Raw genomic sequence first — 24,739 nt, 5'->3', positions numbered from 1 at the left:
CGGGACCCTGCATTCACTATATCTGCTCTCCTACAGTACACAGAACATGAAACTATAAACTGCTAAATACCTTTTCTCATCAGCAGTATATAGCAGTCTTGTGACATATCAGTGTTCAGCTGAGCACTGGTTAAAGCTTGAAGGAGGAATTTTCATTCTCCTCCGATTGTCCTTTGAAGCTGCAGGACTTCCGACACTCTGTCTGGACAGTGCTGATTGGCCCTGTGCCAATCACACGCACCCTTCCAAGAAAAAACAAACAAAAAAAAAAAAAAAAAACAAACAAACAAACATGCTTTACTGCATATACAGACCGATTTTACTGTTATGGGTTTATTAACACTAAGGAAACTTTTCTCTTTTGGCCATCAAAATATACATACAGTGCCTTGAAAAAGTATCCATACCCCTTGAAATTTTCCACATTTTGTCTTGTTACAACAAAAAACGTAAATCTATTTTATTGGGATTTTATGTGACAGACCAACACAAAGTGGCACATAATTGTGAAGAGGAAGGAAAATTATAAATTGTTTTCAACATTTTTTACAAATAAATATGTGAAACGTGTGGTGTGCATTTGTATTCAGCCCACCTGCGTCAATACTTTGTAGAACCGCCTTTCGCTGCAATTACAGCTGCAAGTCTTTTTGGGCATGTCTCTACCAGCTTTGCACATGTATAGAGTGACATTTTTGCCCATTCTTTGAAAAATAGCTCAAGCTCTGTCAGATTGGATGAAGAGCATCTGTCTTGCCACAGATTCTCAGTTGGATTTAGGTCTGGACTTTGACTGGGCCATTCTAACACATGAATATGCTTTGATCTAAACCAGGGTTCCTCCAATAGTTGCTAGGGGTTCCTTGAGCAATGACAATTCTTTGCCTCTCAGATAAGTTCCCAGTGACAAGAAGCACTCTTCCACTGACCATCACACCAATGTATCAGGAATTGTAGGTATAGACCAGTGATGGCGAACCTTGGCACCCCAGATGTTTTGGAACTACATTTCCCATGATGCTCATGCACTCTGCAGTGTAGTTGAGCATCATGGGAAATGTAGTTCCAAAACATCTGGGGTGCCAAGGTTCGCCATCACTGGTATAGACATTTTTAACAGGGGTTCCCTGAGACCAAAAGGCTATTTCAAGGGTTTGGCTCCTCCATGTTGAAAAGGTTGAGAAAGTCTGATCTAAACCATTCCATTGTAGCTCTGGCTGTATGTTTAGGGTCATTGTCCTGCGGGAAGGTGAACCTACGCCCGTCCCAAGTCTTTTGCACACTCCAACAGGTTTTCTTCCAAAATTGCCCAAATTACTTATTGTAACCTTCAATGGACTCCAAGAAAATGATTTTACAATGAGTACAGTATTATACCACATAGCTCTAAAAATCGTATAAAAATACATAAGTAAAACTAGCTATACACAGCTTACCTTCCAGATGAGCGAACATTCTTTTTTAAGTGAGGAATAGCTTAAAACTCCCCAAAAGAAGAAGCTCCACTTGTTTTTAGCATTCTGCCCTCTGCTGCCACATTTGGCACTTTTTTGGGGGGAAGCGGGTACCTGGTTTTAACAGGTACCCATTCCCATATCTGGCTCAGATTGCCGTGGAAAACTGAAAGTTTGCCCTTCCCCCAGGTCCCACATGACTATGGGACCATTTACAAGGGGCACCGTGACTCATGCATGTGCAGTAGGAAACAGGCTGTGAAGCCGCAAGGCTTCACTTCCCGCCTCCCTTGGTAGAAATGCTGGTGCCTGCACCCGAAGCCAATTGAAGAATCGGCTTGGGTGAGGACATCACAGGATCTCTGAAGTGTCCTTATCTTAAAAGTCAGCAGCTACAGTAATACCTGCTGACTTAATTTTTTCTGAAGGAGCCCGGTGCTCCTTTTTAACTACTGTTGTTCGCCATGTAGAGCTTGAAAAAAACGCTTTAAAAAAAAACCACTTTTAAGAAACTTAATTGAAGAAATCATGATAGCACATTTTAGTGAAGAGCTGGGAGCTTTTTTGATGTCTGTAATACAATGCAGTCACAAACAGAAGTTGCCATGTAATTGAAAGCCCAATCCATGTTTTTATGTGCCTTTAAATAGTTTGTTTGGGCCAAGCTGACCCAAATGAACTCTTTAAAAAGGCACAGTAAACATGGAGTTAGGTTTTAACCTTAAGGGCTCGTTCATACGTGTGTTGACGAACAAAGCCATGCTCATTAACGCACCTATAGCATTTATGACATGTTTTGTTGTATTTATGAAGCACTGAAAAAACTTCAAGCATTCTTGATAAATGAAAGGGTTGCTTTTCTAGTAGGAAGTACTTAAAGGGAAAGTGAAGTAGAGGAAATTATCTACTGTGAGGCATGGTTAGGTTGTGGTGTGACAGCAAGCATTTTGTGAATTCTCTATAAAGGGGACTAAACCCTGTGGGTTAGGAAAAACATGTTTGGGGGGGGCATGGCCCAGATGGAGTTAGGTTGAGGCCGTTGTGTTACCACACAGTTGTTCAGTACAACCAGGAAATAACTGAAGCTGCTCTGTCCTAGTTCTCCATTACTTCCCAGTGCACTGTCTCCCTTGGTGCCCAGCTATCACATATATAAAACTGTTTCACTAGCACACCATAAATGCTATAGGTGCAGTTATAGAGCATTACTATTGAAATCAATGAAGGCAGCTGACAAGCGCTGATGCCTCATGAAAGTGACTTGCTGCTTAATTTTTAACATGACACAAATACAACGCTGCCACTCTTGTGTGAACAGGACTGTTTAGTGCCCATTGCAATATTCATGGCTGGCATTGAAAGGAGGTTATGAGGCTTTAAAAATGCTGAATAAACACAGAGTATTGATGCACTTGTGAACAAGCCATATCTGCCATATGTGGTATTGCCACAATTGTCAAGAGTAGAATTTATTTTGCAGGGTTTTTCTGGTGGTAGTACATGGTAATGGCGTACAAATATACAGCTATAGCTTTCTTTTTTTCGAATTTTGGGCCAGTTTTCCTTTGATAATGAAATAGTGGTATTTTGTAATTTTCTTCTTAGTTAAGATACAGTGCAGAATTGTTGGATCTTAGCAAGGGCCCAAACAGGACAATACCTACCCCCCCCCCCCCCCCCCCCAAAAAAAAAACCTCTCTAGAGCCCTCTATAACAACAACCCTTCTTTTTTCTACTCATACCTGGTTCCTCACTTTTAATTTTGGCCAATCTCATACAAAGACATCTCCGTCCCTTTTCATTACCTTAGGGAACATTGAGATTTGTCTAAATGATAGAGACCCAAGGGGCGCCTCCCTACAGAATCTATAAAATGTTTCACATTTTAAGGAGAGCAATTTTGTAACAATTCTTAATAGGAAGCATTACATTTTGTATCATTGTTCTGTACTGACAATACCTTGTAAATACTTAGTGCATTGCAAGGTTCTCTGGTGGTAAAGAATCCAGTGTCTCGCTGCAGTGTATGGGTGCATGCTGTCTTATGCTTGATCCAGAAAGCAGTGAAGCATTATACACATTGCACACCACTAGCTCAACAGGTGGAGAGGAATGTAAATGACCTCAGCCTTGAACTCCTCCTAAACCATGCCCCCCTGATATAATTTGCTTGCTCTCCAGCTAGTGTTGTGCAGTCTCTCTCATTGTTCTGTACCATGCTGCCCCATTGTGTGTTTAAAACATTCAATAAAAATGTATCAAGACGAAGAGACAGTGGAGAAGTTTAGGCTTTAGATACACTTAAAAACAAGAAGCAGAGATCTGTAGAACAAGCCATGCAGAAAATAAAAACTCAGTTGTCTTTCAACCATAAAATAAAAAAGTTTTTTCCATAATAAATAACATATGCAACATAAACAAAAGGAGTCCATTAGGGTTCCCCGTTTGAGAAACAAATGCCATTTTAACAGGTTTCAGTGGAGTCTGGTGCGAAACGATCTTACTATGTTTTTATCGGAATGTCCTGTACCACACATTTTGCTGGTCCCTTCCATCTTCCTAAACCTGAGCAACAGATTTACCAGAGAATTCTCTGAGTCGTACAACCCCCAGTAGGCAAGGTGGAAGAAAACAGAATATTAACAAAGAGGATATATAGATTTCAAATTTAGACACCAAACTTACCCTCCCCCACATTCACTGAGTGGGGAGTTTTTAATCAAGGTCACTGGCTGTTTTTCTACAGACATAAGAAGTCTTTTATTTTTAATCAGTAAAGTAAAAATAAGTAGGGACCGTTTATTCAGTTCTTATACACTGTGCTCCTTTGTATACAGGTATAACCTTAAATTGAACACAAAGTCAATTTTCAGGCATAACAAGCGCATAAGATCCAACCTGGCCTTCTTGTTTAAGCTGAAGTATCAGATCTTGTCTGCTTCTTTTCCTACTTACAACCAGAAATCTCTCAGTGCCTTGTCCATGGGACTTGCTTTTGAGACCGTATTTTTGAGCTATCTGATGAATGTATTTTCTTTCCTCATTGGTCAGCTCCCTGGAGAACGTTAGATCATCCTGATTACAAGAGGCGGCATAATTTCTTATCATCTGTTCAATGTCTCTCTTGGTGATCTTTTGGTTAGTTGTCATTAAGCCAAGCCCCTCCCGACTAAACTGCTCTTTTACAGAAATAGGTTCAGCTATTCCTTCTCCTCCTTTTCCCAAACCTCCACCAGTCCAGCCCATCTTTCGTAGGAGCTGGTTTCCAATATTGTCCTCTTTGATTTGCTGTTTGTATGCATCCTCGTTTGACAACCCTCTGATCCGATTTCGAGAAATTACATCTTCAGCCGGACCCCTTTTCAGATTGTTAACCACCACAGGCTGGGTCCTCTTCAAAGCCTCCACAGCTGCGTGTGCAGCATCATGCTTTACAGTTTTCTTAATACCAACAGCTTCTGCTACAAACTGTTGTCCTATGAATACCTTACACTTCCAATCCAGTCCGGATGTCCTCTCAAAGACATATTCTATGCCAACCTTATTAAACTGAGCAGTGTCGTTTAATGTACATACAGGATTTGAGGCATTTTCATAGACCACAATGTCTTTCAGCTCTTTTGAAAGACTATTGCCTGCGCTTTCTGCATTATTGGCCCTTTGCATGTTAGGTTGCATCGATTTTAGCATTTTTACTGCCAACTCAGCTGCTGTATGCTTGCTGCTTTTTTTATTACCAAATCCTTCAGCTATAAAATGATCTTGAACATACACACAGCAACGCCACATATTATTGGACATCATGTCATACTTGTAATCAACTGTCATTTTGTTGAAAGTAGCCGAATTGTTCAGAATGCCAATTGCATCACAAGCATTTTCCGTAAGGATGAACTCTGACCATGGTCTGGATGAAGTACCTTTAGTTGCCTCAGAAAAATGTTGGCTTGACTGACCACTGTCATTTAAAAAAGCATCATCTTGCTTTAGCGCTGGGGGGAGGTCATTCAAACGAATGTCAGTTGAGCAAGCCACTGTATCATCGCGATAACCACGTCCACACTTCCGTTGAACAGTGGCAACATCCACTAAAGGCTTCTGTAAAAGCTGTATGGCTAATTCAGCAGCTCGATCTCTTGCCCCAATTTTGCTCCAGGAATATCCAGTAGCTAAGTACACATCTTGGTACCTGACCTCACAAGCATAGCCATCAGGTGGGATTCTCTTATGTTTTGGGACACTGCCAGGTGGAAGGTCTTTAATAGGTGCATAAATATATTCTGGATTGGTTTTACATGCCTGAATGCTCTGCGTTAATACATGGGTGAAGTTAATGTGTCTGCTATCTGAAGTCATTTTGGGATTTACTAAATTTTGTTTCACAATTGCAGAAAGTTGCTTAATAGTGCCCGGTTTATCTACAGAATTTCCTGCACGAGCCATGAAATTGTTTGCACCACTTTGCCTTTCAATTCCAGTCCTGCCTGTCTTTTTCGGTGGCTTTACAAAACCAATTCCTTTTCTCCCTTGCTGGCTTACACCTGTCCAACTATCAAGAACATTAGACCGAAAATCTTTGCCCAAAGATGAATAGTGAGATTCAAATTTTGCCGAATAGTCTTGTTCCATTTTAGTCATAAAATTGACAGAGTCATTTTTATTCTGATCATCTGTGTCATTTGGGTCATATATATAGGGATGACAACTCAACTCTGTTTCAGTGTGCTCTTCTGCATCTGAATGGTCACTGATCGTAGTATACACAGCAGACGCTTGCGACTTGGCATTTGAGGGACAAATACTGTCCCACTCTGTCTGTCTGTCCAGGTTTGTATTGGTTTCTCGTGTTTTTTGGAAAGCTTTGTCTTCCTCCACTGTGCTGACTACAAAATGCACAGGTTCAAAACGAGGCCGTGGTCCAAACTTTTTCTTTGAAGGTTGCCCATCTGAAAAGCAAGTTAAAAAAAAAATTAAATATGTAGCCCAGAAAACTATTGCTAAACTCTGGATGACAGAATCATACATATAGTAACCATATCATACCTTTATTTCTGATTATGTCGGTACATGTAATATTGTATGAATAAGTGACATTCCAGACCGAACGGTCATGTAATACTGATCCCTATGTGTCCTCACACATATAGGTTTTGTTTTGTAAGATGGATAAAAAGTTGTTTTTTGTTTGTTCAATAAAAATTATCTGATTTAATAAAAAAATAAATAAATAAATAAAAAAAAAACACACAACACTCTGGATGAGACAGGTTCCCCCTAGATTATCTGACTAGAAAACTGACAATAACACATTGCCCTATAAAAAAAAAAATGTATCTACATTAATAGATGGTACTCTGCAAAATATACCAAAGTCTGGGACCGTTGGCTTAATACAACACGTGTGTAACACTGCAGAGCACATCTCCTCCTTTCACGTGCCACCCTACCGGACCTGTACCAGACAGCTCATTCTCTTCAAATCTGTATAATAGTAAATGATATATTGATACCACAAAAGATCTACTGTATTGCTATATTGTAACAGTCTTTATAATCGACTAGAGACTTCTGGCTATCACCTACATGAGAAATATGTATAATTGTGCTGAACAAGACAATGTTTGTGCATTGGAAAATTTTACAATTATTTTTTTGGGGAAATAAAAACGTTAAAAAAAAAAAAAAAAAGTTAAATATGTTGAAGAGAATCATTGATATAAAAGCAACACTGCATATTATAACAAGTCTAACAGAAAAATCACAACATGCAATGCCACAATCATGAAGTATTTAAAATAGTTTCCTAATTACCAATTAGGAAAAATTCCCGTTACAGACAGTAATTTGGTCCCTCACTGTCAAATCATGCTTTTAACGTAGATCATGTAACTTTTAAAAGACTCTTATCCATTATAAACCTTTCACTACTTCAAATAAGACACTGCACAAAGCTAAAAACGTAGTACTTTATTATAATTGTTCAGGCTTGTGGTGAAAGGATTTAACGTTTCTAAACTGCGAGCGGGCAGCTCTTTATTTCAGAAAACCGTCTCTTCTGCAAACCCTTATTGGCTTACTCGCAAGTCTTCAATTGAATGCACACTGGCCCGTGCATACGCAGCTCAGCTTACATTCCTGGCAAACTCTGGCTATGCTAAAATGATGAACTCCTGTGAGCATGTCTGGGATGACATCAATTCCAGACCACGCAAGTGGCCAAAAACCCAGCACTAAGAAGTAGCTGGGGAGAATATGACAAAAGCCAGTGCGAAATTAACCATTGCATTGCAGGAATGAGGGGGTGATCATTTAGGTTTAATTCTGCTTTAAGCAAAAGGTGCCAGGGTATAACAGGTAAGCTGCCTCCACACGCTGCATACCCAGATGGTGGAAGACAATGCATAAAGCCAGACAGGTAAAAAAAAAAAAAAAAAAAAAAAAAAGGTAGGAAACAGACCTCAAGTACCCTCTGACCCTCTTGCCGCTCCAGCTACTGATCTTTCCCATATTTCTATGCTGATAGGTTTGTTTTAAGGTTCCTTACATTGCACAGGAAAGCATGCAAATTGTTTGAGAACTGGTTGATAGAGACCACAACTAGTTCAATAAACACACCATATACCTTAGAAGCTGGGACAATAATTGAATTACCATCAACTCCATTTTCAGACCTCTCCAATTCTATCGGCACACCTGAAACAGTCAAAAGCAGGGTCTTGTACCCATATACCCCTTATGGATCAAAGCAGTTTTTACATTTCCACTATGGGCTTTTTTTTATTTGGAAATACCCTTGTCATTAAAGGGTTAGTTCACCTTTTTTTTGTGTGAAAAAGGTAAACACACACACACACACCATAACCCACCCACCCCTCTGCTCCTCGTTGCATGTAACATATGTGCTCCCCATCTTCTGTGGTCCACGCTAGCTGGTATAACGATCCAACACTTTAAAACATCACTACACAGCACTGGGGGCGGTGTAACAGTATAATGTGAACAATGAGCACTCTCATTGGTTAGTGCAGTCACATGATCAGTACTGACCAATGAGCGCTTGCAAATGCAAGCAATATGCTGCATCACAGCCTCCATTGGCATTTAGCAAAGATTTAAAGTGCCAGTAATAGCTGGAGGTGGTGTCAAAAGAGAACTCAGTTTTCACTCCAAAACAATGTACGTTTTACTTTGTTATCTTAAGGGGTTGCATCGATTAGCCTTATTTCCACATAAGAGGTATGACTTTCTGGCAAGCCTTCTATTGAGAATAGATGGACGTACCTGGGTCTTACTGGTTTCCGCCAGTTCTGTAGTGATGGCACTGCTGGACATATTCCAATGTCAAAAGGTAGGTAAGCATGCGTCATCTACTGCATTAAGTTTCCTTGACTGACCACTGCGTCTATGGTCTTCAAGCTTGCCTATTACTTTGAGCTTCAAAAAAGGGCTTGAACTGCACATCTTGAAAGCCCAGTCTTTTTTAAACTCTGCCTGGGAGAGAACTCATTGATGCAGTATAACTACTCTTGTTACAGTGCTCAGTCTTGCTATGGTGGGTGTATGAGCTGTGACATGAGGCTATCTTCCACAACCTCATCTTAGTAGCAGACCTTGGCCATGCCTCACTCAGTTTTAAGCCTCCTACACAGCGGTTTCTGTTTCAAGTAATGACTGTTTCAACCTACATATGAAATTGATGATCATTTGCACCTGCTTGGTATAACTGGTTAATCATACAGCTGACTCTAATCCTACAAAATCCTCGATTTTGTGCAAGTGTACAAAGTGTGCAAGTGTAAGAATTGATGCCGAGTTGAAGCCAAAAAGGTATTCACAGCAAATATTGATTTGATTTAGATTTTTCTTCTGATCACTCTTTCCATTTTGTAAATAATAAAATTAAAATACATATTTTTAAACATACTTACCTTACAACAAACTTTTGCACAGGTGTGTGATAGATCTATAGATTGATAGATACACACACTTGGACAGTGGGCAATTGTCTGTTATAGTGGTGGAGCTGGATGTTAGAGATGCATCCTAACAATGTTCTTAATTTTTCTTGAAAGATTTTTTTTGTTATATCTTTAATGTTCTAAATCCTGAAGCCATAAAAAAAAAAAAAAAAAAAAAAAAAAGGTATGGGTTACGCCTTTTTTGCAGATGTATTCTAAACTAGGTGGATGCAGTATCGGTCCTCTGGCACCTCTGCACTGAGAACCAAGCCATCGAACACCACCGATCGATTGGTTCTCACAGCTCCGTGAACAGTGAGCTGCAGACTTTCAGTCACAACTCGCTGCTCTGCCCTCTCCTTGGTCACTGGAGTGCTGAGCTGTGGAGGAAGTAAGGATGTCCGGCTCAGGCTCTCAGTGGCTTGCTAAAAGGCTGAGCTGAGCATCAGTCCAGGGATCCGACAGATCCCAAAGCAAGGCCTGGACCGACTTCTGTGACGTCAGCAGAGAGCAGACTGCAGCCCACTTTCTGCTGAAAACGGGACACAGGAGTACAAAACGAGCTTTGGCTGTTCTTCTCCTTTAACGTTTAACGTAAATACAGAATAATGTACTTTACAACCCATACCAAAATTACTGGATCTTCTTCATAACTCCTGGCCTTTGCAATGTCCAAGTCTCACAGTATAGCAAGAGTACTTGAGGTGCCAAGTATCCAAAATATTCGCAAGAAAATGCTATGAAGTAAAGGTTTGGCCATTCTAAAAGCAAGGTATTTATAAGTCCTCACTCCCAATATTAAAGGAAAAATACAATTACTAATCATTTAAACAAAGTAATAATTCCTCAGTACTCCTGAGCACATTACTGCATCCCAAACTATTGGTGTATAGCATAGAGAAGGCACTAAAATATAGAGAAAAAAAAATGACTAACCTTAGACACAGCTCTTTAAGACTTAGCCCTTCTCATTGCAATATATAGGAAGTGTGGCTTCTAGATAAAGGCTTAATGAACAATGAGACAGTGTAACTAATCAAGTAAACCTGTCAGATGTAGGATAACCTTGCAGGAAGATGGCTTTTTCCATGAAAGAGGTACAGTGAATGTAACAAAACAAAAAAAAAAAAAAAAAAGGTCTACACACCCTGTTAAAATATCAGGTTTTTGAGACGTAAAAAAAAGGAGACAAAGATATCATCTCAGAACTTTTTCCACCTCAGTTGAAAAACTGAAATCTTTGATAAAGGGAGGGAGTAAAAATAAAATAATGTGGTTGCATAAGTGTGCACACCCTCTTACAACTGGGGATGCAACCGTGTTCAGAATTAGGCAATCCCATTCAAACTCACATTAAGACCCCTTTCACAATGGGGTGGTGCGGGCGTTAGTGGTAAAGTGCCGCTAGTTTTAGCAGCGCTTTACTGCTGTTATAGCAGTGCTTTTGCGGCCACTAGCTGGCCGCTTTTATCCCCCGCTAGTGGCCGAAGAGAGGGTCGAAAGCGACCGTGTTGCGGCACTGCTGAACTGGTTTGCAGGTGCTTCGGCAGCGCTGCCCAATAATTTCAGTGGGCAGGGCATTTTGGGAGTGGTGTATTTACCAATTCCGCATCGCCCCGAAGATGCTATTTGCAGCACTTTTTTCCTGTCCTCCAAGTGTACCACCCCAGTATGAAAACACTCAAGCTTTTACACTGGGCTGGCTTGAGAGGTGCTTTACAGGCGCTATTTTTTTAGTGCTAAAATGCCTGAAAAGCTCCCCAGTGTGAAAGGTGTCTAAATAGGAGTGAGTCCACACCCATCATTTAAAATGCCTCCAATTAACCCCAAATAAAAGTTTAGCTGTTCTAGTAGGTCTTTCCTGATATTTTTGTAGTCGCATCCTACAGCAAGAGCCATGGTCCACAAAAAGCTTCCAAAGCATCAGAGGGATCTCATTGTTAAAAGGTATCAGTCAGGAGAAGGGTACAAAATCATTTCCAAGGCATATACCATGGAAGACAGTGAAGATAGTCATCATCAAGTGGAGAAAATTTGTTGTTGGGTAGATAAAAAAAAAAAAAACACAAAATTCAGCAAAAAACGCATTACATGCCTTTCTGCAGCTTATCCATTGAAGTCTATTGAACCAGAAAAAAGCACCACGTTTTCCTTTAAAAAAAAAAAAGTCCCTGACCTTTTCCAAATACGCAGCGGCTGAAAAAAGCATATCTGTGAATGTTAAATGAACTGTAGTACGTTTCTGCAAAAAGCACAGAAAAACGCATAGGTGTGAACCAGGCATAAGACGTTTAGTAACATAATGGGGGGTAAAAAAATAAAAGAAATAGCCATTTGTAGTACAAAAATAGCAAATTGCTACTGTAAGGGGTACTTTTTTTTACTGTGCAACAGTGAAAGTAATATTTACAGTAGCGATTATTTGCCCTTTTTGTACCCTAAAAGGCTCATTTTAGTTTTTTAACCCCATTATGTTACTGGCCGATTAATCGATTAATTTCATAATCTATTAGTTGTTTCAGCCCTAAACCATATTATTTTATTTTTACTTCCCTCCACCTAAAAGATTTCAGTTTGTTGTTCAACTGAGTTGTAAAGTTTATAGGTCACATTAAAAAGTTCTGCAAAGTTTAATTCAGAAACTTGACATTTTAACAGGGGTGTGTGGACTTTTTATATCCCCTGTACATAGCTCTTGGACCATGTCACTTGCTGATCTAAAGCGGGTACAGCATGGGTGAGCAGTAAGAATCAGGGTATTTGAATATTTAAAACGGGTATGTAAACCTTAACAAGAAATTTCTGTTGATTCCTTTCAGTCAGTTAAATATACATTTGGAAGCATTTAGTGATCTCTAAAAGAAACCCCATAGGATTATGTTAAGAATTGGGAAAGATTACCAGGCTCCCGGATCTCTATCTTGGAATACAGATCAATCAGTGCTTATTTTGTGCACATTAGAAGGGACAAAACAATTCAATCACTTAGCTAAAGAAAACAAGGCAGGGCTGACACCCCTCAGTCCACAAAAATGCTGTGTCCTGTTCAGTTCACAACAGGATTTAAGAGTCGGTGCATTTCTAGCACATCAATTGGTATTTTTCTGTAATCGCTGGGTCTTTACGTAACAAAACATTGAGAAATGTATAGAGATGTACTGCATCTGTATTTTTATGTTGCCTTGACAAACATTTTAACTTGTGCATGGATACATTATTTACAAGTGATTATTGTTGGTGAATATCATCTGCTTCATAGCTGAATTTTATGATCTCTGTCCTTTGTTCTCTGGAAATATATATCTGTTGATGGCAGGGTTTCTCAATCGGGGTCTGTATTTTTTTTTTTATATTTTAATAATTTTTATATATTTGCTTTTTAGCTACTACTTTCATTTTTTGTTTTTCACATTTTATTTAAATCCCCCCCCCCCCCCCATTATTTGTTTCATCTTTTTCATACATTTTTTTTTGTCTTCATTTCATTTTTGCATTCTCCATTTCTGTTCTTTCAGTCTTAGCAAACATACATGTTACATCTTCCCTCCTTCCTCTCATCACCCCGATCACCTGTTATACTCACACTGTTTTGCCATGCCACTGTGCCATTCCTACATTGCTTCCTGATAGAATTTACTCAGTGCCTGCACTGGCAGCAAGCGTTCCCATGACACTGGTGGCCAGCCCACTGTATAAATATGACCATAATAGGCATTCACACATCGGAACATGCCACTGGAAAATGGTGTGCACACCTCCACTGGCTCATTGTAACCAGTATACAATAGCTCTGGGACTATGCTTGCCTGCTGGATTCTGATGCAGACAGCAGTAAAGAATGTTTACAGGGCACTGTTTGTCCTTCCTAGATCTCTGTATTCCAGGCTATATGGATGGCTATTATAGTTGGAATGTCTGGTTGTTGCATCACATTTTTAAAAACAGTGTGATTATGGTGGGATTGGCATTGTATAACTTTACTCTGCTATAGCAGGTCAGTTGTATACCTTGATCTATTTAGATCTGCATGTTCTATTAAAGTGTCAATTTTCTCTTTTCCTCTCCCCCTTTTCTTACCCTAACCTATGTATGGTGGGATTATGACATCAATATGATGTCAAGGGGCGTGACTGAGCCAATCCTATGCTCACCGATTGGTGGATGGTTCTTTTATTCATTTTCTTTCCTGACTGCACTTTGTCACATGCCTGATGAAGGGGTCCCTGGAAACATTGCTTCTGTAACAATGATGTGATCTGCGAATAAAGCTTTGGACCCGTTCTGGAGATCCTTGATGTGCTGGTGACATACTTTCCCCATGGAACCTTGTGGTTCCTTCAGAAGTTGCTAGGGGTTGCTTGAGCATTGAAGTGTTTCTAACTCCCAGTAACCACTGCCCTGTTATGTCAGCCAAATCACAAAAAGGTGAACCTATGGAATGCCAAACATTATTTAAAAAGCAGTGATCAAGCCAACCTACCTGCATCTGTTGAACTGGATCTTTTTGCAGCTTTGGCACCAGGAACAAGCTCATAAGAGGGCACCTCTCCAATGTCGATTCCCTCAGCCATCTGGTGAACTTTCTCTGTTAGCTGCTCTCCATAACTAGAGACAAAACAAATCATATATGTGAGGATTATACACAGCTATGTTTGTTACACACATTTTAGGCAGATCCGAGTACGTGCGTGTACGCAAGATTTCTTCAATAGATGCATTTTTTATTTTTTTATTATTATTATTCCTGTGGTGCCGTTTTTGTTAACATGTGACATGGGCGCGATGGTCCTGTCGGTCCAGTCACGTGGGCAGAATCATGGAGGGGGGGGGTACATTTGACATGTGCACGATCGTCATTGGGGAGGGATATGTGCGACGTGTACACAGTTGTTATGGGAGGGATGTGACTAGGGCTGAAACAACTAATCGATTATGAAATTAATCGATTACTATTTTCATAATCGATTAATCGGCCAGTAACATAATGGGGTTAAAAACCTAAAATTAGCCCTTTATAGTACAAAAAGAGCAAATAACCGCCACTGTAAATATTACTTTCACTGTTCTACAGTAAAAAAAATTAACCCCTTACAGTAGTGATTATCTGCTTTTTTTTTGCACTACGAGACCCCTTTCACACCACACCTTGCGTCGGCGGTAAAACGCCGCTATTTTTAGCGGCGTTTTACCGCCGGATTTGCGGCGCATTTCGGCCGCTAGCGGGGCGATTTTACCCCCGCTAGCGGCTGCGAAAGGGTTAAAACCGCCGGCAATACGCCGCAATAGCGGCGTTTTGCCGGCGGCATTACAGCGCTGCCCCATTGATTTCAATGGGCAGCAGCGGTGGAGGAGCGGTAAACACACCGCTCCAAAGAAGCTGCTGGCAGGACTTTTTTCTGACGTCCTGCCAGCGCACCGCTGTAGTGTGAAAGCCCTCGGGGCTTTCACACTACACACAATGGTGCAGCTTCTTTAGGGCGTATTGCAGGCGCTATTTCTAACGCTATAGCGCCTGCAAAACGCCCTGGTGTGAAAGGGGTCTAAAGGGCTCATTTTAGTTTTTTTAACCCCATTATGTTACTAAACATCTTAGACCTGGTTCACATCTATGTGTTTTTTGCAGAAACGCACTACAGTTCATTTACACGATTTCCTATGGGACACGTTTTTTGGTTCAATATACTTCAATAGAGAAGCATATAATGCGTTTTTGGAGCAATTTGTGTTTTTTATTCTGCCCAACAAATTGACAAAAAAACTGGAGTTAGTACTTACCGGTAACTCCTTTTCCGGTGGTCTTCCAGGACAGCCCTTGAGAGATGGAGCTCCTCCCATCGACACAGGAAACACATTGCCACAGTTCAAAAGGCGGTCCCTCAGGTCCCTGGTCAGTCATTCACCAAGAACCGAAGGATGGAACTGAAAAACATATAAACCATAACAGGTAATAACATTAGTACATCACTACAATCAAATAAAGGGTGGGATCGTGCTGTCCTGGAAGACCACCGGAAAAGGAGTTACCGGTAAGTACTAACTCCAGTTTTCCCAAGTGTTCTTCCAGGACAGCCCTTGAGAGGATCCCCAAGTACTTACCAGATTAGGGGGGGACCACGGCCTGGAGGACTTTCCTCCCAAAGGCCTGATCCTGACTAGACATTAAGTCCAGTCGGTAATGCCTTGTAAAGGTGGAAAAGCTTGACCATGTGGCTGCTTTACATACCTGCTCCGGGGTGGCACCAGCTCTTTCTGCCCAGGATGCAGACAACGCTCTTGTTGAGTGAGCTTTAACACCCTCAGGAGGATCTCTATTCAAGGCCTTATACCCCTCTGCTATAGCTAGCCTAATCCATCTAGCTATGGTTACTTTTGAAGCTTTCTGTCCCCTACGCTGTCCGGAAAAAAGGACAAAAAGGGAGTCTGAGATTCTGAATGGATTTGTTATTTTAAGATATTCTAGAATACACCTCCTCACATCCAATAAATGAAAACGTTCCTCTTTCTCATTTGCTGCATTTTGACAAAATGAAGGGAGGACAATATCTTGGGACCTATGGAAACTAGATGCTACCTTTGGTAAGAACCCAGGGTCTGTCTTTAGAATGACTCTGTCTTCTAGGATCTGTAGGAATGGTTCCCTGATGGAAAGTGCTTGGATTTCACTGACCCTACGGGCTGAAGTGATTGCCACCAGGAGAACTGTCTTAAAGGTAATAAGCCTTAGGGAGGCCTCTGAGATAGGCTCAAAGGGTGACCCCAAGAAAGCTTTTAGCACAACTGCTAAATCCCAGGATGGGACTTTTGTGATTCTGACTGGCTTGCGTCTAGCGACTGCCTTACAGAATCTAGCGACAAAAGGATTTTCCTGTAAGCGTTCATCTAGGTATACACTTAAGGCAGCTATCTGTACTTTAATAGTACTTAGGGTTAAACCCTTGTTTACACCTTCCTGTAAAAACTGTAGAATATTAGCCGTATTTATGTCCCGGCCATTCAGCCAGCTATTGAATTTTTTCCAGACTTTTTTGTAAATAGCTCTCGTGACTGGTTTGCGACTCTGTAGTAAGGTCGCAATTACCTCGTCTGACAGGCCCTTACTCCTTAAGATTTCCTCCTCAGTAACCACGCTGACAGCTTCAGTGTGGCGACCTGCGGATGGTAAAGAGGTCCCTGCGACAGGAGGTCCTGTCTGTAGGGAAGTCTTAGAGGCGGACAGTCTGTCAATTGTAGCAACGTTGTGAACCACGGTCTCCTGGGCCAAAAAGGTGCTACTAGAATCAAACAGGTTTTTTCCTTGAGGAATCTTGCTAGGACCCTCGGAATGAGATGAAGAGGGGGAAATGCATACGCCAGACTGAAAGTCCATGGAGTTTGCAAGGCATCTACCGCCAGGGGTTGATCTCCTGGGTTTAGCGAGAAAAAATTGGGAACCTTTGCATTTTTCCTGCTCGCAAAAAGGTCTACCTCTGGTTCTCCCCAGTGAGCTGTTATGAGATTGAATGCCTCTGGGTGTAAGGACCATTCTTGGTTCGAAATCCTCTGTCGACTCAAGAAGTCCGCCTTGTTGTTCAACTCCCCTTTCAGGTGAACTGCAGAAATGGATTCCAGATTGGCTTCTGCCCACTGGAGAATGCGTCTGGCTACCAACATCAAACGAGGACTTCTGGTTCCTCCTTGTTTGTTTATGTATGCTACAGCCGTCGTATTGTCTGAACGGACTTGTAGATGGTGACCCTGTATTGCGGTGTGGAAAGCTAGAACAGCTCTCAGGATTGCTGTTAGTTCTTTCCAATTGGAAGAGAAACATTTCTCCTCCGGGGTCCACTTGTCCTGGACCCAGCTTGAGCCTAGGTGGGCTCCCCAGCCCCAACTGCTCGCATCCGTTGTTAGTGTTGAAGTGATAGGAAGGACCCAATGAACCCCTTTGTTTAGGTTCTCCCTGTCCTTCCACCACCAGAGGGAGCGTTTTACCCTTGAGGGGATCGATACCTCCTCCTCCAGATCTCTGCCTTTTAATTGTTCTAACAGAAAACCCTGAAGTTCTCTTTGATGGAACCTGGCCCATTGTACGGCTGGAATGGCTGCCGTCATAAGACCTAAGACCGACATTACTTCCCTCACCGTACACTTGGGGCTGCATTGAAGAAAAGATATTCTCTGCCACAGATTCAAAATCTTTTCTTCCGGCAGTATAATTTTCTGATCTACAGACTTGATCCAGTACCCCAGATACAGGATCTCCTGTGTTGGGGTTGTCTTGGATTTCTCCTGACTGACAATCCACCCTAATCGACTCAGACTGAGTTGAGTCAATTCTAGGTCCTGAGAAAGACGACTCTCTGAGTGGGCTGTTAGGAGCAGATCGTCTAGGTAGGGGATAATTGAGACTGATTGAAGCCTCAGAGGAACTAAAGCCTCTCCGAGAACCTTGGTAAAGATTCTCGGAGAGGATGATAGACCGAAGGGAAGTGCTCTGCACTGAAAGTGGTAAACCTTTGTGTCTATCTGCACTGCCATCCGAAGGAATTTCTGGCATTCCTCCCTTATTGGAATGTGCAGATAAGCATCCCTTAGGTCCAGGGTTGCCATAAATGTCTCTTTCTGCAGGAGATTCTTTATGGAATAAATGGACTCCATCCGAAATCTCTTGTAACGGATGGAGCGATTCAGTGGACGGAGGTTCATAATTAGTCTGAATCTCCCTGACGGTTTTCTTACCACAAAGATGTGCGAGTAAAAACCGTCCCCTTGTTCCTGAATAGGGACTGGTGTCAATACTTCTTGATCTACCATTTCCCCTATTAGTAAAGGTAAGGCCCTGGCCTTTTCTGAGTGACTTGGAAGCTTTGTCACCAGAAACTTGGAAGGAGGGTTGCTGTGAAATTCCAGCGCATGACCCCTTTTTATTATGTTTAAGACAAACTCGTTCGAGGTTATCTCTTCCCATTGAGGAAGAAATTTGCTTAATCTTCCTCCCACAGGAACCCTGACGTCACTGGGGTTTGGGATCCTGATTGGGGCGGCTAAACAGTATGCCCCCTTTTCCTTTCCCTTTATGTCCCGACCAATGTTTTTTGGGGGTTGAACTCTTCTCTGATTTAGAGGGTTCCTTAAAGGGACGAAAAATTTTTCTTTGAAAATTTTTCTTTTTTGCAGGAAAGGTTTTCTATTTGTCCGCCGTCCTTTCTAAGGCGGAGTCTAATTCAGGCCCGAAGACTAAGTCTCCTGTAAAAGGGACGCTGCACAGGCGGGTTTTAGACGCCGTGTCTCCCCCCCAGGTTTTCATCCATACTGACCTCCTTGCTGCCACTGAAAGTGCTGCAGATTTAGCCGTAAATTTAACGGAGTCCGTGGAGGCGTCAGAGATGAAACTGGTGGCCTTAAAAAGCATAGGGAAAGATTTCAAAAGCTCCCCCCTAGGAGTGCCTGCCTTTAAGTGTTCTTGTAGTTGCGATAACCAGAACTCCAGGTTTCTAGCTACACAGGAAGTGGCTAGAGCTGGTTTTAAGCCTGCCATAGAGGCATCCCAGGCCCTCTTTAAGACAATGTCTGTTCTCCTGTCCATGGGATCTTTCAGGTGGCCCATATCCTCAAAGGCCAGATCAGCCTGCTTTGAGATTTTGGACAGAGGGGCGTCTAGTTTTGGATTTTTATTCCAGACCGCCTCTGGGCTCTCATCAAAAGGGAACCTTCTCTTAAGGGATTTAGGAAAGAAAACCTTCTTGTCTGGTTCAGACCACTCCTTAAGGACAAGGTCAGAAAGCACCTTATGTATAGGAAAAACCCTTGCTTTCTTTTTCCCCAGAGCCTCATACATTTGATCATGTCTGGATAACTGAGTTTCTTCCTCCTCAATTTCCAGCGTATCATAGATAGCCCCCATTAGCTCATCTACTTCCTCGAGAGATAATCTATATTTTGAGGCTTTAGATGCTGCTTGATCCTCTTCCTGACCCGAGTCAGTGTCAGAGGATTCGGGGCTAATCAACGTGGGGCTAGGCTCCCTGACCATACGGGGCTCCCCTGAGCTGGGTGTTGTAAGGCATGGTGATGAGATTATAGTTGTTTTACTCGTGGAGGCAGCTGCAGCTGATCCCACGTCAGTGATTAACTCCCGGAGGGACTTAAAGGTCGACGCCATTTCCTCTTTAAAGGAGCCCAAAAACTTTGCTAAAGGGGAATCTGCCTCAGATTTAAGCAAGCTTGCAATGCATTGCTTGCATAGGGCTTTGTTAGAGCCAGAGGACAACCTATTCCCACAATTAGGACACTTTTTGCGGCCTGTCTTGTCTTCCCTTGGCATCTCTTTAGCCTGAAAATAAGAAGACAAAGGATTTCTTAGCGTCAGCACCATGTCCCTCTTAGAATCACCACTAACAAACAACCTCACTGTGAGTGAACCGCCACCGTGGGGTACTACAGGGCCCAGCCTACAAACACCACCACTCCACCAGAGTAATAGCATGCCCAGCAGCCTACCTGGGTTTGGCTGGTGCCTGTCTCCGCCGGAGTATCCTGGGGAATAGCCTCCATGGTCCCCCTCTGACGCTCCGAATCCCGCCGCTAATCCGGTATAGCTGGACGCTGGTCGGGCTTTACAGGCACAGCACTGGCTCTCCCTCTCCTCCTTGTACCCTTAGAGACCCGGAACCGGAAGTCTCGGCACGCAGTGATGACGCGGTTCCGCCGGAAGTGAACGCTCGGCGTCTCCGACCCCCTGCAACGAGGAGGGAAGATGGAAGGTTCCACTCACCACTCCTGGGGGAAACCGGCGTCATTCTGCCCCTGGCCACCTCGGCACTGGAAAGAGGAGGGTAACGGGTCTGCTCCGGTTCAGCTGGACGGTACCCGAGCCAAAGAAAAAAAGGTATGGACCCAAACTGCAGCCATAAACCAGGACCCGGTCCCTTAGGCTTGCAGGTTCTCAGGCAGCCCCTGAGAGGGGCCTCCAGGTTCCTGGCAACATGTTCCTCCGACGGAGGAAACACAAATGACTGACCAGGGACCTGAGGGACCGCCTTTTGAACTGTGGCAATGTGTTTCCTGTGTCGATGGGAGGAGCTCCATCTCTCAAGGGCTGTCCTGGAAGAACACTTGGGAAAAATAAATAAATGCAAAAACGCAAATTGCTGAATAGGTGTGTACCGAGCCTTATGCTGGCCACACGGATCAATAGTATATACAGTATATCTCTTCTGTCTGTTAGTCACGATCGTGGGGGGGTGTACATGCGACGTGAGCGGTAGGCACGATCGTGGGGCTTGTACATGCGGTGTGAGCGGCAGGCAGGATCGTGGGGGGGGGGTGTACACGCGACGTGATCGGCAGGCACGATCGTGGGGGGGGGGTGTACACGCGACGTGATCGGCAGGCACGATCGTGGGGGGGGGGGTGTACACGCCACGTGAGCGGCAGGCACGATCGTGGGGGGGGGGTGTACACGCCACGTGAGCGGCAGGCACGATCGTGGGGGGGGGGTGTACACGCCACGTGGGCGGCAGGCACGATCGTGGGGGGGGTGTACACGCCACGTGGGCGGCAGGCACGATCGTGGGGGGGGGGGTGTACACGCCACGTGGGCGGCAGGCACGATCGTGGGGGGGGTGTACACGCCACGTGGGCGGCAGGCACGATCGTGGGGGGGTGTACACGCCACGTGGGCGGCAGGCACGATCGTGGGGGGGGGTGTACACGCCACGTGGGCGGCAGGCACGATCGTGGGGGGGGTGTACACGCGACGTGGGCGGCAGGCACGATCGTGGGGGGGGGGGGTGTACACGCGACGTGGGCGGCAGGCACGATCGTGGGGGGGGGGGTGTACACGCGACGTGGGCGGCAGGCACGATCGTGGGGGGGGGGGGGGGGTGTACACGCGACGTGGGCGGCAGGCACGATCGTGGGGGGGGGTGTACACGCGACGTGGGCGGCAGGCACGATCGTGGGGGGGGGGGGGTGTACACGCGACGTGGGCGGCAGGCACGATCGTGGGGGTGTACACGCGACGTGGGCGGCAGGCACGATCGTGGGGGGGTGTACACGCGACGTGGGCGGCAGGCACGATCGTGGGGGGGGGTATACGCGACGTGGGCGGCAGGCACGATCGTGGGGGGGGGTGTACACGCGACGTGGGCGGCAGGCACGATCGTGGGGGGGGTGTACACGCGACGTGGGCGGCAGGCACGATCGTGGGGGGGGGGTGTACACGCGACGTGGGCGGCAGGCACGATCGTGGGGGGGGTGTACACGCGACGTGGGCGGCAGGCACGATCGTGGGGGGGGGGTGTACACGCGACGTGGGCGGCAGGCACGATCGTGGGGGGGGGGGGGTGTACACGCGACGTGGGCGGCAGGCACGTTCGTGGGGGGGGGGTGTACACGCGACGTGGGCGGCAGGCACGATCGTGGGGGGGGGGGTGTACACGCGACGTGGGCGGCAGGCACGATCGTGGGGGGGGGGGGGTGTACACGCGACGTGGGCGGCAGGCACGATCGTGGGGGGGGGGGTGTACACGCGACGTGGGCGGCAGGCACGATCGTGGGGGGGGGTGTACACGCGACGTGGGCGGCAGGCACGATCGTGGGGGGGGGGGTGTACACGCGACGTGGGCGGCAGGCACGATCGGGGGGGGGGGGGTGTACACGCGACGTGGGCGGCAGGCACGATCGTGGGGGGGGTGTACACGCGACGTGGGCGGCAGGCACGATCGTGGGGGGGGGGGGGGGGGGGTGTACACGCGACGTGGGCGGCAGGCACGATCGGGGGGGGGGGGGGTGTACACGCGACGTGGGAGGCAGGCACGATCGGGGGGGGGGGGTGTACACGCGACGTGGGCGGCAGGCACGATCGGGGGGGGGGGGTGTACACGCGACGTGGGCGGCAGGCACGATCGTGGGGGGGGGGGGTGTACACGCGACGTGGGCGGCAGGCACGATCGTGGGGGGGGGGTGTACACGCGACGTGGGCGGCAGGCACGATCGTGGGGGGGGGGTGTACACGCGACGTGGGCGGCAGGCACGATCGTGGGGGGGTGTACACGCGACGTGGGCGGCAGGCACGATCGTGGGGGGAGGTGTACACGCGACGTGGGCGGCAGGCACGATCGTGGGGGGAGGTGTACACGCGACGTGGGCGGCAGGCACGATCGTGGGGGGGGTGTACACGCGACGTGGGCGGCAGGCACGATCGTGGGGGGAGGTGTACACGCGACGTGGGCGGCAGGCACGATCGTGGGGGGAGGTGTACACGCGACGTGGGCGGCAGGCACGATCGTGGGGGGGGTGTACACGCGACGTGGGCGGCAGGCACGATCGTGGGGGGGGTGTACACGCGACGTGGGCGGCAGGCACGATCGTGGGGGGGGTGTACACGCGACGTGGGCGGCAGGCACGATCGTGGGGGGGGGGGGGGGGGGTGTACACGCGACGTGGGCGGCAGGCACGATCGTGGGGGGGTGTACACGCGACGTGGGCGGGCGGCACGATCGTGGGGGGGGGTGTACACGCGACTTGGGCGGGCGGCCCGATCGTGGGGGGGGGGGGTGTACATGCGACTTGGGCGGGCGGCACGATCGTGGGGGGGGGGGTGTACATGCGACTTGGGCGGGCGGCACGATCGTGGGGGGGTGTACATGCGACGTGGGCGGGCGGCACGATCGTGGGGGGGGGGGGGGGGGAGTACATGAGACGTGGGCGGGCGGCACGATCGTGGGGGGGTGTACATGCGACGTGGGCGGGCTGCACGATCGTGGGGGGGTGCACATGCGACGCGTTCGTGGGGGGGTGTACATGCGACGCGGGCGGCGCCATCGTGGGGGGGGGGTGCACATGCGACGTGGGCGGCGCCATCGTGGGGGGGGGGTGCACATGCGACGTGGGCGGCGCCATCGTGGGGGGGGGTGCACATGCGACGTGGGCGGCGCCATCGTGGGGGGGGGGGTGCACATGCGACGTGGGCGGCGCCATCGTGGGGGGGGGGGTGCACATGCGACGTGGGCGGCGCCATCGTGGGGGGGGGGTGCACATGCGACGTGGGCGGCGCCATCGTGGGGGGGGGTGCACATGCGACGTGGGCGGCGCCATCGTGGGGGGGGGTGCACATGCGACGTGGGCGGCGCCATCGTGGGGGGGGGGGGGGTGCACATGCGACGTGTGCGGCGCCATCGCGGGGGGTGTACATGCGACGTGGGCGGCGCCATCGCGGGGGGGGGTACATGTGATGTTGGCACGATCGTCATGGGGGGGGGGGGGTACACGTGACATGAACAAGATCGTAATGGGGGGGGGTACATGTGATGTGTGCATGAATGTCATGGGGAGTACAAGTGACATGAGCAAAATCGTCATGGGGGGTACATGTGACGTGGGCACGATTGTCATGGGGGGTACATGTGACGTGGGCACGATTGTCATGGGGGGTACATGTGACGTGGGCACGATTGTCATGGGGGGGTACATTTGATGTGGGCACGATTGTCATGGGGGGGGTACATTTGATGTGGGCACGATTGTCATGGGGGGGTACATTTGATGTGGGCACGATTGTCATGGGGGGGTACATTTGATGTGGGCACGATTGTCATGGGGGGGTACATTTGATGTGGGCACGATTGTCATGGGGGGTACATGTGATGTGGGCACGATTGTCATGGGGAGTACATGTGACGTGGGCACGATTGTCATGGGGAGTACATGTGACGTGGGCACGATTGTCATGGGGAGTACATGTGACGTGGGCACGATTGTCATGGGGGGTACATGTGATGTGGGCACGATTGTCATGGGGGGTACATGTGATGTGGGCACGATTGTCATGGGGGGTACATGTGATGTGGGCACGATCATTATGGGGGGGGGGGGATACATGTGACGTAGACACTTGTCATTGGGTGGGGACTCTGCTCTCACCGGTTTCCTATGAACACGATGTTGCTCCACACCACAGACAGGGCGATGAGTTGGTCGACCTTCCTCCCGGGGTATAGGTGGATGTGTTTGGCCAGGAACTCTCGGCGGGCCCCCCACTGCTTGTCATTCTCATGGTATTGGCGGAACTCCTCCAGACACGCCGGCCTTCTCCCCCCGGGGCCGTGCTCGCTCTGTCCGGCCATTTTCCTCACAGGTGACCGGCCCACCATACGGCGGGAGCCCCGACTCTCTCCAGCTGGAAGCGCACCTCTCCTCACACACCAGACCGGTGTCGTCTCTATGGGAAATACCGGCGCACCATTACCGGACGTCTTATACGGCGCTACAGTTGGACCATAAAGGAGAGGAGGTGAAGGGCCACAAGAGAACGGAACCATAGAGTCTTACCGCCTGTACATGGGA

At 46.8% G+C, this 24,739-nt stretch overlaps 1 protein-coding gene across 1 annotated transcript; it reads right to left on the bottom strand.

Moving 5' to 3' along the window:
• Positions 1-296: 296 nt before the first annotated feature.
• On the bottom strand, positions 297-24,739 carry NKRF (NFKB repressing factor). The gene is made up of 3 exons (XM_077483449.1): positions 24,317-24,739; positions 13,893-14,017; positions 297-6,400 (listed from the first exon to the last, which is right to left on the bottom strand). Exons 1-3 carry the CDS (start codon positions 24,712-24,714, stop codon positions 4,317-4,319), a joined length of 2,607 nt encoding a protein of 868 aa, XP_077339575.1. The 5' UTR covers positions 24,715-24,739; the 3' UTR covers positions 297-4,316.

The sequence above is a fragment of the Lithobates pipiens genome, unplaced genomic scaffold, assembly GCF_037356315.1.
Source record: "Lithobates pipiens isolate NorthernLeopardFrog02 unplaced genomic scaffold, aLitPip1_a1.2 Scaffold_1, whole genome shotgun sequence".
NCBI lineage: Eukaryota > Metazoa > Chordata > Amphibia > Anura > Ranidae > Lithobates > Lithobates pipiens.
The sequence above is the reverse complement of the archived record's forward strand: the minus strand, read 5'-3'. Positions and strand labels throughout refer to the sequence as shown.

Coding starts and splice junctions, on each gene's coding strand:
- NKRF (XM_077483449.1), bottom strand. CDS start 24,714: ATGGTTCCGTTCTCTTGTGGCCCTTCACCTCCTCTCCTTTATGGTCCA. Junction 14,018..24,316: donor ATCGTGTTCATAGGAAACCG/GTGAGAGCAGAG, acceptor TTTTGTCTCTAG/TTATGGAGAGCAGCTAACAG. Junction 6,401..13,892: donor ATCCAGTTCAACAGATGCAG/GTAGGTTGGCTT, acceptor CTTGCTTTTCAG/ATGGGCAACCTTCAAAGAAA.